Here is a 16,752-nt window from a genome sequence, read left to right as displayed (position 1 = left end):
TATGTAAAGAAAAAAGTATTTAATAAGAATATTTCATTCAGATCTAGGATGTGTTATTTTAGTGTTCCCTTTATTGTTTTGAGCAGTATATATATATATATATATATATAATAAAAGGGCAATGGTGTGCTATATATACAGTGGGGCAAAAAAGTATTTAGTCAGCCACCAATTGTGTAAGTTCTCCCACTTAAAGATGAGGCCTGTAATTTTCATCATAGGTACACTTCAACCATGACAGACAAAATGAGAGAAAAAAAACCTGAAAATCACTTTGTAGGATTTTTGATGAATTTATTTGGAAATTTGTGGAAAATAAGTATTTGGTCAATAACAACAATTTCTCAATACTTTGTTATATACCCTTTGTTGGCAATGACAGAGGTCAAACGTTTTCTGTAAGTCGTCACAAGGTTTTCATACACTGTTGCTGGTATTTTGGCCCATTCCTCCATGCAGATCTCCTCTAGAGCAGTGATGTTTTGGGGCTGTTGCTGGGCAACACGGACTTTCAACTCCCTCCAAAGATTTTCAATGGGGTTGAGATCTGGAGACTGGCTAGGCCACTCCAGGACCTTGAAATGCCTCTTACGAAGCCACTCCTACGTTGCCCGGGCAGTGTGTTTGGGATCATTGTCATGCTGAAAGACCCAGCCACGTTTCATCTTCAATGCCCTTGCTGATGGAAGGAGGTTTTCACTCAAAATCTCATGATACATGGCCCCATTCATTCTTTCCTTTACACGGATCAGTCGTCCTGGTCCCTTTGCAGAAAAACAGCCCCAAAGCATGATGTTTCCACCCCCATGCTTCACAGTAGGTATGGTGTTCTTTGGATGCAACTCAGCATTCTTTGTCCTCCAAACACGACGAGTTGAGTTTACCAAAAAGTTATAGTTTGGTTTCATCTGACCACATGACATTCTCCCAATCTTCTTCTGGATCATCAAAATGCACTCTAGCTAACTTCAGACGGGCCTGGACATGTACTGGCTTAAGCAGGGGGACACGTCTGGCACTGCAGGATTTGAGTCCCTGGCGACGTAGTGTGTTACTGATGGTAGGCTTTGTTACTTTGGTCCCAGCTCTCTGCAGGTCATTCACTAGGTCCCCCCGTGTGGGGTGAGATCCCACGGGGTGAGATCTTGCGTGGAGCCCCAGATCGAGGGAGATTAGTGGTCTTGTATGTCTTCCATTTCCTAATTGCTCCCACAGTTGATTTCTTCAAACCAAGCTGCTTACCTATTGCAGATTCAGTCTTCCCAGCCTGGTGCAGGTCTACAATTTTGTTTCTGGTGTCCTTTGACAGCTCTTTGGTCTTGGACATAGTGGAGTTTGGAGTGTGACTGAAGTTGTGGACAGGTTCAAACAGGTGCCATTAATACAGGTAACATGTGGACAGAGGAGCCTCTTAAAATAAGTTACATGTCTGTGAGAGCAAGAAATCTTGCTGGTTTGTAACCAAATACTTATTTTCCACCATAATTTGCAAATAAATTCTTCTCATTTTGTCTGTCATAGTTGAAGTGTACCTATGATGAATATTACAGGCCTCTCATCTTTTTAAATGGGAGAACTTGCACAATTGGTGGCTGACTAAATCCTTTTTTGCCCCAATGTATGATTTTTTTAAAATAAATTGATAATAAGATGATTGTGGTCACTGTACCGTTAGATTTCCATGCAGCCTTTGATATTATTGACGATAACCGGTTGTTAAGAAAACCTATGTGTTTTGGATTTTAAACCTCTGCCATATCATAGAACCATAGATATCTAATAGAACTCAAGGGATTTCCTTTAATGGAAGCTTCTCTAATGTCAAACATGTAAAGTGTGGTGTACTGCAGGGCAGCTCTCTATGCCCTCTACACTTTTCACCGATGACATGCCGCTGGAATTAAACAATGCATGGGTGTCCAAGCTGCAGCAGGCGCAGAACAGAGCCGCAAGTGTTGCTCTTCATTGTAATCAGAGGGCTAATAATAATAATAATAATAAATACGCATGCCAGTCTCTCTTGGCTAAGCGTTGAGGAAAGACAAAAACAATAGTGACTGTCAAAGAAACAATGTGTTGGAAATTCCAAATTGTTTGCATATTCAACTGACACACACCCACCCCGCCAGACATACAACCAGGGATCTTTTCACAGTCCCCAGGTCCAGAACGAATTCAAGGAAACGTACAGTATTATACAGAGCCATGAGTGCATGGAACTCCCTTACATCTTACATAGCGGAGGTGAACAGCAAACCTGGTTAAAAAATAATAATAAAGCAACACCTCACGGCACAATGCCTCTCCCCCATGTGACCTACTTGTTGTGTGTATATACTGACATGCATGTGTAACTGATAGATGCACAAACACACTACCTGTTAATGTTTTTAAAATGTATGTAAATTGTAAAGTATTTTGTCTGTATTGTATTTTTTGCTGTGTTGGACCCCAGTAAGACTAGCTGACGCCATTGGCCTTCGGCTAATGGGAATCCTAATAAATCAACATTAAATAAAATCCATAGAATGAGTTTGACACCCCTGCTGTACAGAACAACAATATTCTGATGACTAAAGTAATAGTGCAAAGCAAATAACTTTTTGTCCCGAACAAAGTGTTATATGTTTGGGGAAAATCCAATACATTACTGAGTACCACGCTCCATATTCTCAAGCATAGTGGTGGCTGCATGATGTTATTGGTATGCTTGTCATCGTTAAGGACTGGGGAGTTTTTCAGGGAAGAAAATGAATAAAAATCAGAATGGAGGCAAACATCCTATAAGAAAATTTGGTTAATTCTGCTTTCCACCAGACACTGGGGGATGAAGTCACCTTTCAGCAGGACAATAACCTAAAACACAAGGCCAAATATACACCGGAGTTGCTTACCAAGAAGACAGTGAATATTCCTGAGTGGCCGAGTTACAGTTTGGAGTTAAATCTATGGCAAAACCTGAAAATAGTTGTCCAGCAATGATCAACTAATTTGACAGAGCTTAAAGAATTTTGAAAATGATAAAAAAAATAAAAAAAATGGGCAAATGTTGCACAATCCAGGTGATGAAAGCTGTTCGAGACTTACCCAGAGAGAACCACAGCTGTAATCACTGCCAAAGGTACTTCTACAAAGTATCAACTCAGGCATGTGAATACTAATGTATATGAGATATTGTTGTATTTAATTTTCAATGAATTTTCTAACATTTCTAAAAACATGTTTTTACTTTGCCATTATAGAGTATTGTGTTTAGATGGGTGAGGGAATAATCTATTTAAATCAATTTTGAATTCAGGCTGGAACACGACAAAATGTGGAACAAGTCAAGGGGTATTAATACTTTCTGAAGGCGCTGTGCATGCTCTCACATGAGGTCTGGCCGGAGGCGGTGTATAAGAGCACAGAGTGCTAGGCCACTCTTCCAGGAAGAGGTGAGATTGGTGACATCCACACCCCTGTACCCCTGTGTCTGCTTCTGACACCAGGTGAGGAGGCGGCTGGGCCGGATGTCAGACTCTGTGGGAGAAGAGGGGCCAACCAATCAGTCATCCAATCACGCCATCACCAAATAAAAACATACAGAGAAAGATAAATACACCTGGCTAGTGGCTAGAGAATACAACACATCCCTGTAGTGTAATACGTCTTCATGGATACCTTTTTAAAAGTAGTATGAGGGTATGGGAGTGTAGGCCAGCACACGCTTTTGTTGGGCATGTCTGACCCTGCTTCATGTAATGTGACCGCAGTCATTGTTTCATGTGGGTGTAACTGTGATGAGCCCTTTTATTAACTCTCAGGTGAGGAAAGTTTATGGGACAAACACAGATCAGATTACTAATAGAACGTCACAAGGAGCCACTAATCCATAATGCTTGCACGTCTGACTAATCCAAACCGTCTCGGTCAGCTCCTGGCCTGTAGAAATACAATTTCTAGAACAGACATTCCCATTCAAGTCAATGATCCATAATGGGTGGACCTGCAGCCGTAATTGCATTTCTATGTCCTGGCCTACATGGGTGTCTATGTCTGAGCTTGTCTAATATAATTAGAGGATGATGCATCAGGTTAGTCATTGAGATGACAGGCCTGAGAAATGACAAGTCTCAGACTGTGGTCAGTTTGTGTTTGTGAAGACTGACCTCGTCTGGATAGATTGACAGAACTACGTGTGGGTCCACCCCGCTCCAGAGGACAATTGTCCTGCTGCCCGTCTATGAACAGGTGACGCACCTGTGAGAGAGAGGCATAAGAAGTATATTACAATATTAAAACTAGAGTTACCTGCTTTGTGAAACCGGTTCTTTAGCATGCCAATGTCAATACATGTTAAGCAAGTTAACCCATTCACATCCCTGTACCATATTTAGTAAAATATGAAAAAAGCACCACAGAACAAATTCTGTTTGGTGTAAATGAATGCAATGTGTTGACACCAGCATATAATATTGTTATTTGACCTGTTCACCTGTTCAAAATAAACTCACTGTTTGTGAACTATAGCCGATTCTGCATCATACTATACCTTTGGACACGTGGGGTTATCATTGGACACAAATGGTCCAGATGTGTATGTATATACCTAGGGCTGTTGCTGTGACCGTATTACCGGTGGTCACGAGTCATGAAGGCAGTCAAATTCCACCTGACCGTTTAGTCATGGTAATTAGGCTTCTCCAAGCTCTGATGCTGCTGATGGTCATTAGTATGTTATTCAGCTATTTCAGCCACACTCATTGCTGACAGGTGTATAAAATTCAGCACGCAGCCATGCCATCTCCATAGACAAACATTGACAGTAGAATGGCCTTACGGAAAAGCTCAGTGATTTACAACGTGGCACCATCATATGATGCCACCTTTCCAACAAGTCAGTTCGTCAAATTTCTGCCCAAGGGGACTGCGTAAGTAATGTTATTGTGAAGTGGAAACTTCAAGGTGCAACAACGGCTCAGCCGCGAAGTGGTAGGCGACAAGCTCACAGAACGGGACCACCGAGTCCTGAAGCGCGTAATGCGTCAAACCAGCTGTCCTCCATTGCAACACTCCCTACAGAGTTCCAAACTGCCTCTGGAATCAACGTCAGAATATATGACAGCGTGTGGATTTCATCTACTCAATCCTGTTTCCATATATACAGTACCAGTCAAAAGTTTTAGAACACCTACTCATTCAAGGGTTATTTATTTTTACTGTGTTTTACATTGTAGTGACGACATCAGAACTATGAAATAACACACATGGAATTATGTAGTAAGCCAAAGTGTTAAACTAATCAAAATATATTGCATATTTGAGATTGTTCAAAGTAGTCACCCTTTGCCTTGATGATAGCTTTGCACACGCTTGGCATTCAGTCAAACAGCTTCATGGAGGAGATATTTTCCAACAGTCTTGAAGGAGTTCCCACATATGCTGAGCACTTGTTGGCTGCTGTTCCTTCATTCTGCGGTCCAACTCATCCCAAACCATGTCAATTTGGTTGAGGTCGAGGGACTGTGGAGGCCAGGTCATCTGATGCAGCATTCCATCCCTCTACTCAAGGTCAAATAGCCCTTACACATCCTGGAGGTGTGTTGGGTCACTGTCCTGCTGAAAAACAAATGATAGCCCCACTAAGCTAAAACCAGATGGGATGGCTGCAGAATGCTGTGGCAGCCATGCTGGTTAAGTGTGCCTTGAATTAAAAAAATAAAAATAAAAAATAAATCACTGACAGGGTCACCAGCAAAGCACCCCCACACCACCTCCTCCATGCTTTACGGTAAGAAGCACACATGCAGAGATCATCCGTTCACCCACACCACGTCTCAAAGGCACAGCGGTTGGAATCAAAAATCTATCATTTGGAGTCAAGACCAAAGGACCAATTTCCACCAGTCAAATGTCCATTGCTTGTGTTTCTTGGCCCAAGCAAATCTTTTCTTGTTGGTGTCCCTTATTAATAGTTTCTTTGCAGAAATTCGACATTAAGCCTGATTCTCAGTCTTCTCTGAACCATTGATGTGTCTGTTATTTGAACTCTAAAGCATTTATTTGGGCTGTAATTTCTGAGGCTGGTAACTCTAATGACCTTATCCTCTGCAGCAGAGGTAACTCCAGGTCTTCCTTTCCTGTGGCGGTCCTCATGAGAGCCAGTTTCATCATAGCGCTTGATGGTTTGAGGCCGCACTTGAAGAAAGTTCTTTAAATTTGCCACATTGACTGACCTTCCAGTCTTCAAGTAATAAAGGAATGTCATTTTTCTTTGCTTATTTGAGCCGTTCTTGCCATAATATGGACTTGGTCTTTTACCGAATAGGGATATCTTCTGTAGTGTGTGTACACAACCACACACAAGCTTGGGGTCACTTAGAATTGTCCTTGGATTTGGAAAGAAAAGCACATTTTTTGTCCATTAAAATAACATCAAATTGATCAGAAACCGTGTGGACATTGTTAATGTTGTAAATGACTATTGTAGCTGGAAACAGCTGATTTTTTTATGGAATATCTAAATAGACGTACAGAGGCCCATTATCAGCAACCATCACTCCTGTGTTCCAACGGCACGTTGTGTTAGCTAAGGCCAATTGATCATTAGAAAACCCTTTTGCAATTATGTTAGCACAGCTGAAAACTGTGGTGCTGATTAAAACAGCAATAAATGTAAAAAAAAGACCTTTAGACTAGTTGAGTATCTGGAGCCTGAGCATTTGTGGGTTTGATTACAGGCTCAAAATGACCAGAAACAAATAACTTACTTGTGAAAATCCTCAGTCTATTCCTGTTCTGAAAAATGAAGGCTATTCCATGCGAGAAATTGCCAAGAAACTGAAGATCTCATATAACGCTGTGTACAACTCCCTTCACAGAACAGAGCAAACTGGCTCTAAGCAGAATAGAAAGAGGAGTGGGAGGCCCCGGTGCACAACTGAGCAAGAGGACAAGTACATTAGTGTCGAGCTTGAGAAACAGACACCTCACAAGTCCTCAACTGGCAGCTTCATTAAATAGCACCTGCAAAACACCAGTCTCAACGGCAACAGTGAAGAGGTGACGCCGGGATCCTGGCGTTCCAGGCAGAGTTGCAAAGAAAAAGCCATATCTCAGACTGGCCAATGAAAATAAAAGATTAGACAATAGACAGAGGAACTCTGCCTAGAAGGCCAGCATCGCGGAGTCGCCTTTTCACAGTTGACGTTGAGACTGTACCTGACAGGTACTACAGTTGGAGTCGGAAGTTTACATACGCTTAGGCTGGAGTCATTAAAACTTGTTTTTTCAACCACTCCACAAATGTCTTGTTATCAAACTATAGTTCTGGAAAGTCGGTTAGGACATCTATTTTGTGCATGCCACAAGTATTTTTTTTACATACACCAAGTTTACTGTGCCTTTAAACAGCTTGGAACATTCCAAGACCTCAGAAAAAAATTTGTAGACCTCCACAAGTCTGGTTCATCCTTGGGAGCAATTTCCAAACGCCTGAAGGTACCACATTCATCTGTACAAACAATAGTATGCAAGTATAAACACCATGGGACCACGCAGCCGTCCTACCGCTCAGGAAGGAGACGCGTTCTGTCTCCTAGAGATGAATGTACTTTGGTGCGAATAGTGCAAATCAATTCCAGAACAGCAGCAAAGGATCTTGTGAAGATGCTGGAGCAAATAGGTACAAAAGTCACTACATCCACAGTAAAACGAGCCCAATATCGACATAACCTGAAAGGCCGCTCAGCAAGGAAGAAGCCACTGCTCCAAAACCGCCATAAAATGCCAGACTACGGTTTGCAATTGCACATGGGGACAAAGATCATACTTTTTGGAGAAATGTCCTCTGGTCTGATGAAACAAAAATAGAACTGTTTGGCCATTATAACCATCGTTATGTTTGGAGGAAAAAGGGGGACGCTTGCAAGCTGAAGAACACCATCCCAACCGTGAAGCACGGGGGTGGCAGCGTCATGTTGTGGGGGTGCTTTGCTGCAGGAGGGACTGGTGCTCTTCACAAAATAGATGGCACCATGAGGATGGACAATTATGTGGATATATTGAAGCAACATCTCAAGACAGTCAGGAAGTTAAAGCTTGGTTGCAAATGAGTCTCCAAATGGACAATAAACCCAAGCATACTTCCAAAGTTGTGGCAAAATGGCTTAAGGATAACAAAGTTAAGGTATTGGAGTGGCCATCACAAAGCCCTGACCTCAATCCTATAGAACATTTGTGGGCGGAACTGAAAAGGCATGTGCGAGCAAGGCCCACAAACCTGACCTAGTTACACCATCTTTGTCAGGAGGAATGGGCCAAAATGCACCCAACTTATTGTGAGAAGCTTGTGGAAGGCTACCCGAGACGTTTGACCTAAGTTAAACAATTTAAAGGCAATGTTACCAAATACTAATTGAGTGTATGTAAACTTCTGACCCACTGTGAATGTGATGAAAGAAATAAAAACTGAAATAAATCACTACTATTATTCTGACATTTCACATTCTTAAAATAAAGTGGTGATCCTAACTGACCTAAGACAGTGAATGTTGACTAGGATTAAATGTCAGGAATTGTGAAAAACTGAATTTAAATGTATTTGGCTAAGGTGTATGTAAACTTCCAACTTCAACTGTATTTAATGAACCTGCCACACGATTCATGAAATGTGTAAAAAAAAAAACAGTAACCCCATGTGTCCAAAGACTAAATATAGTACAATATAAAATAAAAAAAACTCACTGTAGACAAATTCTTTGGCCGATTTTAAAATGTCTTCAGATTTGTCCATTAGGAAGCAGAGAGAACAAGAATCAAATAAACTAGACTAAAATAAATAACATTTCTGCAATGGATATGAATGGGTTAATTGTCAACTGTTAAAGAGTGCATTCGGAAAGTATTCAGACCCCTTGACTTTTTCCACATTTTGTTACTTTACAGCCTTATACTAAAATTGATTAACTTGACATTTTTTGTTAGCAATCTATATACCCCATAATGACAAAACCAGTTTAGAAATTATAAACTTATTCAAAATAAAAAACAGAAATACCACATTTACATAAATATTCAGACCCTTTATTCAGTACTTTGCTGAAGCACCTTTGGCAGCGATTACAGCCTCGAGTCTTCTTCGGTATGACGGTTCAAGCTTTGGGGCGGCAGCGTAGCCTAGTGGTTAGAGCGTTTGACTAGTAACCGGAAGGTTGCGAGTTCAAACCCCCGAGCTGACAAGGTACAAATCTGTCGTTCTGCCCCTGAACAGGCAGTGTTCCCAGGCCGTCATTGAAAATAAGAATATGTTCTTAACTGACTTGCCTGGTTAAATAAATAATGTATTGGGGGAGTTTCTCCCATTCATCTCTGCAGATTCCCTCAAGCTCTGTCAGGTTGAATGGGGAGCGTTGCTGCACAGCTATTTTCACATCTCTCCAGAGATGTTCGATAAAGTTAAGTTCAGGCTCTGGCTGGGCCACTCAAAGACATTCAGAGACTTGTCCCGAAGCCACTCCTGCGTTGCTTGGCTGTGTGCTTGGGGTCATTGTCCTGGACAAAGGTAAACCTTCACCCCAGTCTGAGGTCCTGAACCCTCTGGATCAGGATTTCATCAAGGACCGGTCTGTAATTTGCTCTGGTCATCTTTCCCTCGATCCTGACTAGTCTCCCAGTCCATACCACTGAAAAACATCCCAACCACCATGCTTCACCTTAGGGATGGTGCCAGACGTGATGTTTGGCATTTAGGCCAAATAGTTCAATCTTAGTTTCATCAGACCAGAGAATCTTGTTTCTTTAGGTGTCTTATGGGAAACTACTGAGGAGCGGCTTTCATCTGGCCACTCCACAAAGGCCTGATTGGTGGCATGCTGCAGAGATGGTTGTCCTTTTGGAAGGTTCTCGCATCTCCACTAAGGAACTCTGGAGCTCTGTCAGTGACCCGCAGGTTCCTGGTCGCCTCCCTGACCAAGGCCCTACTCCCCCGATTGCTCAGTTTGGCAGGGCGGACAGCTCTTGGTAGAGTCTTTATGGTTTCAAACTTCTTCCATTTAAGATTAACGAAGCCACTGTGTTCTTGGGGACCTTCAATGCTGCATATTTTTTTTGTATCCTTCCCCAGATCTGTGCTGCGACATCCTGTCTCAGAGCTTTACAGACAATTCCTTCGACCTCATGACTTAGTTGACAGTGCATGTCAGAGCATAAGCAGTGTCCCTTTCCTTACCAAATCATGTCCAAACAATTGAATTTCCCACAGGTGGACACCAATCAAGTTGTAAAAACATCAAGGATGATCAATGGAAACAGGACGCACCGAAGATACGTTTAAAGTCTCATAGCAAAGGGTTTTAATACTTATGTAAATACATTTTTTTTTATTTTTATATATATAAAAAAATTGCAAACATTTCTAAAAACCTTTTTCTTTATGGGGTATTGTGTAGATTAATGGGGGGGTGAATTTAATCCATTTTAGAATAAGGCTGTAACATAACAGAATGTGGAAAAAGTCAGGGGGTCTGAATACACTGTAAATAGGACAACACAATTTATCTGTTTAAAATGTAAATGTGAGGTATTCTCCATCTCAGACGAACCTGATGTGGCTTGACACAGCTGGAGTTGAGGTTAGGGTACCGTGTTACCGGGTCTATGGTGTACTGATCAAAGTTCTTTGAGATGTTCTCTGTCGTTGTTTGGGGTAATAGCCTGTAGAGGCCCTCCCTACAAACATGTCATGAGATGAAGTCATTCATTTTCTGTTAAAACCAGAGCAACAGATTACCTGTCATACTGTGGGACAAACACAAAATCACCATCACTTCCACTAATAGGATAACCAAACGTTTCTAGCATGTAGCAATATGGATCTAATCATAATTTGAATGTAGACAGCTGATAGCAATGTTTTCCAAAGTGACTGGAACCGGTCTCTAACCTGGATTAAGAAAATGTCAATATAATATATATATTTTTTTATTACTTTTACCCCTTTTTCTCCTCAATTTCGTGATATCCTATTGGAAGTTACAGTCTTGTCCCATCGCTGCAACTCCCTTACGACTCGGAAGAGGCGAAGGTCGATCCTACTTCTTGACACACTGCTCACTTAACCCGGAAGCCAGCCGCACCAACATGGAGGAAAGACCGTCCAGCAGGCAGCCGAAGTCAGCCCCGCAGGCGGCCGAAGTCAGCCCCGCAGGCGGCCGAAGTCAGCCCCGCAGGCGGCCGAAGTCAGCCCCGCAGGCGGCCGAAGTCAGCCCCGCAGGCGGCCGAAGTCAGCCCCGCAGGCGGCCGAAGTCAGCCCCGCAGGCGGCCGAAGTCAGCCCCGCAGGCGGCCGAAGTCAACCACAAAGAGTCGCTAGAGCATGATGGTACAAGGAAATCACGGCCGGCTAAACCCTCCCCTAACCCGGACGATGCTGGGCCAAATTGTGCGCCGCCTCATGGGTCTCCCGGTCACGGCCAGCTGTGACACAGCCTGGGATCGAACCCGGGTCTGTAGTGACCGCTGCGCTACACAGGAAGCAGTCATTAGAATCTCAAATGTAAACATCTACAGCCTACTGTACCTTTCTGCCAGGATCTCCAGATGGGTCTTGCCCTGCGCCCAGCCCCTCACCATCCACACCGTGTCAAAGGCAGCCAGGAACCCTCTAGCACAGCCTGTCCCCGTGGGCCAGAAGGGCTATAGACAGAGAGAACATGGGTCAACACACTACACGCATACAAAGCAGGACACATTGATTGTTCAGCGACATCAAGCAAGCTAGAAATGTTCTCAAACTGCCTAAAGGGATATGTGAGGGAAGAACAATGCTCATCTGATCTACTGTAAGAAGAGATGACAAGCCACCTAGTACTAACAACCTGGATGCTAAATTAGTGAGGTTGGTAGCAGAATACATTGTGACTTCAGTTTGCCACATGTTCAATTTAAGCCTAGAAGACGGTGTGTGCCCTCAGACCTGGAGGGAGGCAAAGGTCATTCCGCTGCCCAAGAATAGCAGAGCACCCTTTAATGGTTCAAATAGCTGACCAATCAGCCTGTTACCAGGGCTTAGCAAATGTTTTGAAAATAATCGTGTTTGACCAAAAAGTTATTTTACAACGGACTTTCAGCATGCTTATAGAGAAGGGCACTCAACACGCTCAGCACTGACACAAATGACTGATGATTGGCTGAAAGAAATTGATAGTAAGAATATTTTGGGAGCCGTTTTGTTAGACGTCAGTGCAGCTTTTGATATCATTGATCATAAACTATTGCTGAAAAAAAATGACTTGTGTTATGGATTTGCATCATCTGCCTTATGGATTGAGAGTTACCGATCTAATAGAACACAGAGGGTTTTCTGTAGTGTACCACAGGGCAGCCGGCTTGGGGAATTGTTTTCTGTTATTACTAATGACTTTCCAATGTCCTTGAATAAAGCTTGTGTTTCAATGAACGCTAACGACTCAAAAGTAAACACGTCAGCTACGACAATAAAAATAAATAACTAACACTTAACAGAGCTTCAGTCAGTTTTCGAATGGTAACTAGCAATAGGCTGGTGCTATATATATATAAAAAACTAAAAACAGTTTTTGGGACAAATCACTCACTCAATGCTAAGCCTAATTTAGGATGTAATATTGAATAACGTGGTTATCGAGGTACACATCTGTTATTCTGCCCCGTTCCTAGGCCGTCATTGAAAATAAGAATTTGTTTTTAACTGACTTGTCTAGTTAAATAAAATAGTTTTTTTTTTAAAGAAATAAAAAGAGTAAGCTGTCATGGTCAAAACATAGACTCGGTTGCTGAAATGGGTTAGAGGTCTGTCCATGTGATGACCCTCCCACTCTGTCTGCCGTATACTTTGTCTTGACTCTTGTTTTCCTTATTAGGATGTCGGCAAGCGGAGCTGGGAGGGTCGTCAGCGATATGGGACACACCTGGGCCCGGGTATGTCTGAGATAAATACACCTCTTCCCCATTCATTGGGGAGACTCTCTCCATGCAGACAAACTTAGTTTTTGGTTGTTTGCTTTCACCCCTCATCACATTTCTGCACGCAACCACACACTTACGATGGAGTACTGAACACACACACACACACACAACTGTTAATTGTATTTACATTTTCTCAGTTAAAGAATAACAAAAATATATTTATTATCACCACATATCACCTTTTTGTTGCGTACTATGAGAGCCGTTCGTGACAATGTTAAGGAGTTGCTCTGCTTTGACATCAGTCGACCAGACAGGTGCTAGTTTTGTTGGACTACTGCCCAGTTGTGTGGTCATGTGTGGCAGAGGGCCATGGGTAAATTGCAGTTGGTCCAGAAGAAAGTGGCACATACTGCATTTAGATGTACACAGGGGGGGGGGCTGCCATTTTTTTTTACATGTTTTGTATTGTCTCTGCCCATTCATCACCATTGTACCAGTTGTCATCTTCGCTGATTAGCGGTTGTCTTACCCGTTGTTGCCTTAGCTAGCTCTCCCAATCAACACCTGTGATTGCTTTATGCCTCGCTTTGTCTCTCTCAAATGTCAATATGCCTTGTACACTGTTGTTTAGGATAGTTATTGTCGTAGTTTACTGCGGAGCCCCTAGTCTCACTCAACATGCCTTAGATACCTCCTTTGTCCCACCTCCCACACATGTGGTGACCTCACCCAGCATAACTAACCCTTCCAGAGATGCAACCTCATCACTCGGTGCCTGGGTTTAAATCCACTATACCCGTACAGTCTGTACATTACACCCTGAATCTATTCTACCACGCCCAGAAATCTGCTCCTTTTATTCTCTGTCCCCAACGCACTAGACAACCAGTTGATAGCAGTTAGCCGTACCCTCCTCCGTTCCCCGGGTGATGTGGAGGTTAACCCAGGCCCTGCGTGTTCCTAGGCACTCATTTGTTGACTTCTGTAACCGAAAAAGCCTTGGTTTCATACATGTTAAAATCAGAAGCCTCCTCGCCAAGTTTGTTTTACTCCGCCAACCCTGATGTCCTTGCCGTGTCTGAATCCTGGCTCAGGAAGGCCACCAAAAATTGAGATTTCCATCTGCAACTACAACATTTTCCATCAAGATAGAACTGCCAGAGGGAGGAGTTGCAATCTACTGTAGAGATAGCCTGCAGAGTTGTCATACCTTGGTCTATGCCCAAAGAGTTCGAGCTTCTAATTTTAAAAATGAATCTCTACAAAAACAAGTCTCACTGTTGCCACCTGTTATATACCCCCCTCAGCTCCCAGCTGTGCCCTGGACACCATATGTGAATTGATTGCCCCACATCTATCTTCAGAGTTCGTTCTGTTAGGTGACCTAAACTGGGAAATACTTAACACCCCGGCAGTCCTACAATCTAAACTCGATGCTCTCAATCTCACAACTTATCAAGGAACCCACCAGGCACAACCCCAAATCCTTAACTATGGGCACCCTCAGATATTATTCTGACCAACTTGCCCTCCAAATACACCTCTGCTCTTTTCAATCAGGATCTCAGCAATCACTGCCTGCATCTGCAGACAAATGACCACCTCTCATTCCTGTCAAATGCTGCATAAAACACTTCTGCGAACAGGCCTTTCTATTCAACCTGGCCCGGGTATCCTGGAAGGATACTGACCTCATCCTGTTAGTCGAGGATGCCAGTCGTTCTTTAAAAGTAATTTCTTCACCATCTTAAATAAGCATGCCCAATTTAAAAAAAATGTAGAACGAAGAACAGATATAGCCCTTAGTTCACTCCAGACCGGACTGCCCTCGCCCAGCACAAACTCATCCTATGGCGGACTGGACTAGCATTGAATAGACCCCGCGATATTCAACTTTTCAGGGAAGTCAGGAACCAATACACGCAGTCAGTCAGGAAAGCAAATGCTAGCTTTTTCAAACAGAAATGTGCATCCTGTAGCACAAACTCCAAAAAACTTATGGGACACTGTAAAGTCCATGGAGAAAAAGAGAACCTCCTCCCAGGTGCCTACTGCGCGGAGGCTAGGTAACGCTCACCACCAATAAATCCACAATCCGCTACTTTCCCCAAGCCTCCCCAGCTTCTCCTTCACCCAAATCCAGATAGCTGATGTTCTGCAGGAGTTGCAAAACCTGGACCCGTACAAATCAGCTGTGCTAGACAATCTGGACCTTCTTTCTGAAATTATCCACCCCATTGTTGTAACCCCTATCACCAGTCTGTTCAACCTCTCCAATCTTTAGGGATCTCGGACGATATGAAGGAAACTGTCGCGGTCATCCCCCTCTTCAAAGGGGGTGACACTAGACCCAAACTGCTACAGACCTATATCTATCATGCCCTGCCTCTCTAAAGTCTTGGAAAGTCAAGTTAAGAAACAGATCACTGACCATTTCGAATTCCACCGTACCTTCTCCACTCTGCAATCTGGTTTCCGAGCTGGTCATGGGTGCACCTTCTCAGCCGCGCTCAAGGTACTAAACGTTATCATAACCTTCAATAAAAGACGGTACTGTGCAGCCGAATTCGTCGACCTGGCCAAGGCTTTCGACTCAATCACAATATTCTTATCGGCAGACTCAATAGCCTTTGTTTCTCAAATGACTGCCTCGCCTGGTTTTATTGCATGACATAAGTATTTGATCACCTACCAACCAGTAAGAATTCTGGCTCTCAGACCTGTCGCTGGGCAACACGGACTTTAAACTCCCTCCAAAGATGTTCTATGGGGTTGAGATCTGGAGACTGGCTAGGCCACTCCAGGACCTTGAAATGCTTCTTACGAAGCCACTCAGTTGCCGGGGCGGTGTGTTTGGGATCATTGTCATGCTGAAAGACCCAGCCACGTTTCATCTTCAATGCCCTTGCTGATGGAAGGAGGTTTTCACTCAAAATCTCACGATACATGGCCCCATTCATTCTTTCCTTTACACGGATCAGTCGTCCTGGTCCCTTTGCAGAAAAACAGCCCCAAATCATGAGGTTTCCACCCCCATGCTTCACAGTAAGTATGGTGTTCTTTGGATGCAACTCAGCATTCTTTGTCCTCCAAACACGAGTTGAGTTAACCAAAAATATCTATTTTGGTTTCATCTGACAATATGACATTCTCCCAATCTTCTTCTGGATCACCCAAATGCTCTCTAGCAAACTTCAGACGGGCTTGGACATGTACTGGCAGGGAGACACGTCTGGCACTGCAGGATTTGAGTCCCTGGCAGCGTAGTGTGTTACTGATGGTAGGCTTTGTTACTTTGGTCCCAGCTCTCTGCAGGTCATTCACTAGGTCCCCCCGTGTGGTTCTGGGATTTTTGCTCACTGTTCTTGTGATCATTTTGACCCCACGGGGTGAGATCTTGCGTGGAGCCCCAGATCGAGGGAGATTATCAGTGGTCTTGTATGTCTACCATTTCCTAATAATTGCTCCCACAGTTGATTTCTTCAAACCAAGCTGCTTCCCAGCCTGGTGCAGGTCTACAATTTTGTTTCTGGTGTCCTTTGACAGCTCTTTGGTCTTGGCCATAGTGGAGTTTGGAGTGTGACTGAGGTTAGGGACAGGTGTGTTTTATATTGATAACAAGTTCAAACAGGTGCCATTAATACAGGCAACGAGTGGAGGACAGAGGAGCCTCTTAAAGAAGTTACAGGTATGTGAGAGCCAGAAATCTTGCTTGTTTGTAGGTGACCAAATACTTATTTTCCACTATAATTTGCAAATAAATTCATAAAAAAATGCTACAATGATTTTTTTTTCTCATTTTGCCTGTCATAGTTGTAGTGTACCTA

The 16,752-nt window shown here is 43.2% G+C and overlaps 1 protein-coding gene across 14 annotated transcripts in view; it reads right to left on the bottom strand.

The window, feature by feature from the left end:
- LOC118401019 (F-actin-monooxygenase mical2b-like) overlaps window positions 1–16,752 on the bottom strand; it is a 90,829-nt gene that overhangs the window by 35,694 nt on the left and 38,383 nt on the right. For all 14 annotated transcript variants that reach the window (XM_035798138.2, XM_035798139.2, XM_035798142.2 and 11 more), the window contains exons 9-12: window positions 11,556–11,671; window positions 10,581–10,707; window positions 4,149–4,239; window positions 3,372–3,519 (exon numbers count right to left, since the gene is read on the bottom strand). In XM_035798138.2, the coding sequence (XP_035654031.1) occupies window positions 3,372–3,519; window positions 4,149–4,239; window positions 10,581–10,707; window positions 11,556–11,671 (482 nt within the window). The remainder of the gene's footprint in view (window positions 1–3,371; window positions 3,520–4,148; window positions 4,240–10,580; window positions 10,708–11,555; window positions 11,672–16,752) is intronic.

Source organism: Oncorhynchus keta, chromosome 22, assembly GCF_023373465.1.
Source record: "Oncorhynchus keta strain PuntledgeMale-10-30-2019 chromosome 22, Oket_V2, whole genome shotgun sequence".
In the NCBI taxonomy this organism is placed as follows: domain Eukaryota; kingdom Metazoa; phylum Chordata; class Actinopteri; order Salmoniformes; family Salmonidae; genus Oncorhynchus; species Oncorhynchus keta.
This window is presented reverse-complemented; position numbering and strand designations above follow the sequence as displayed.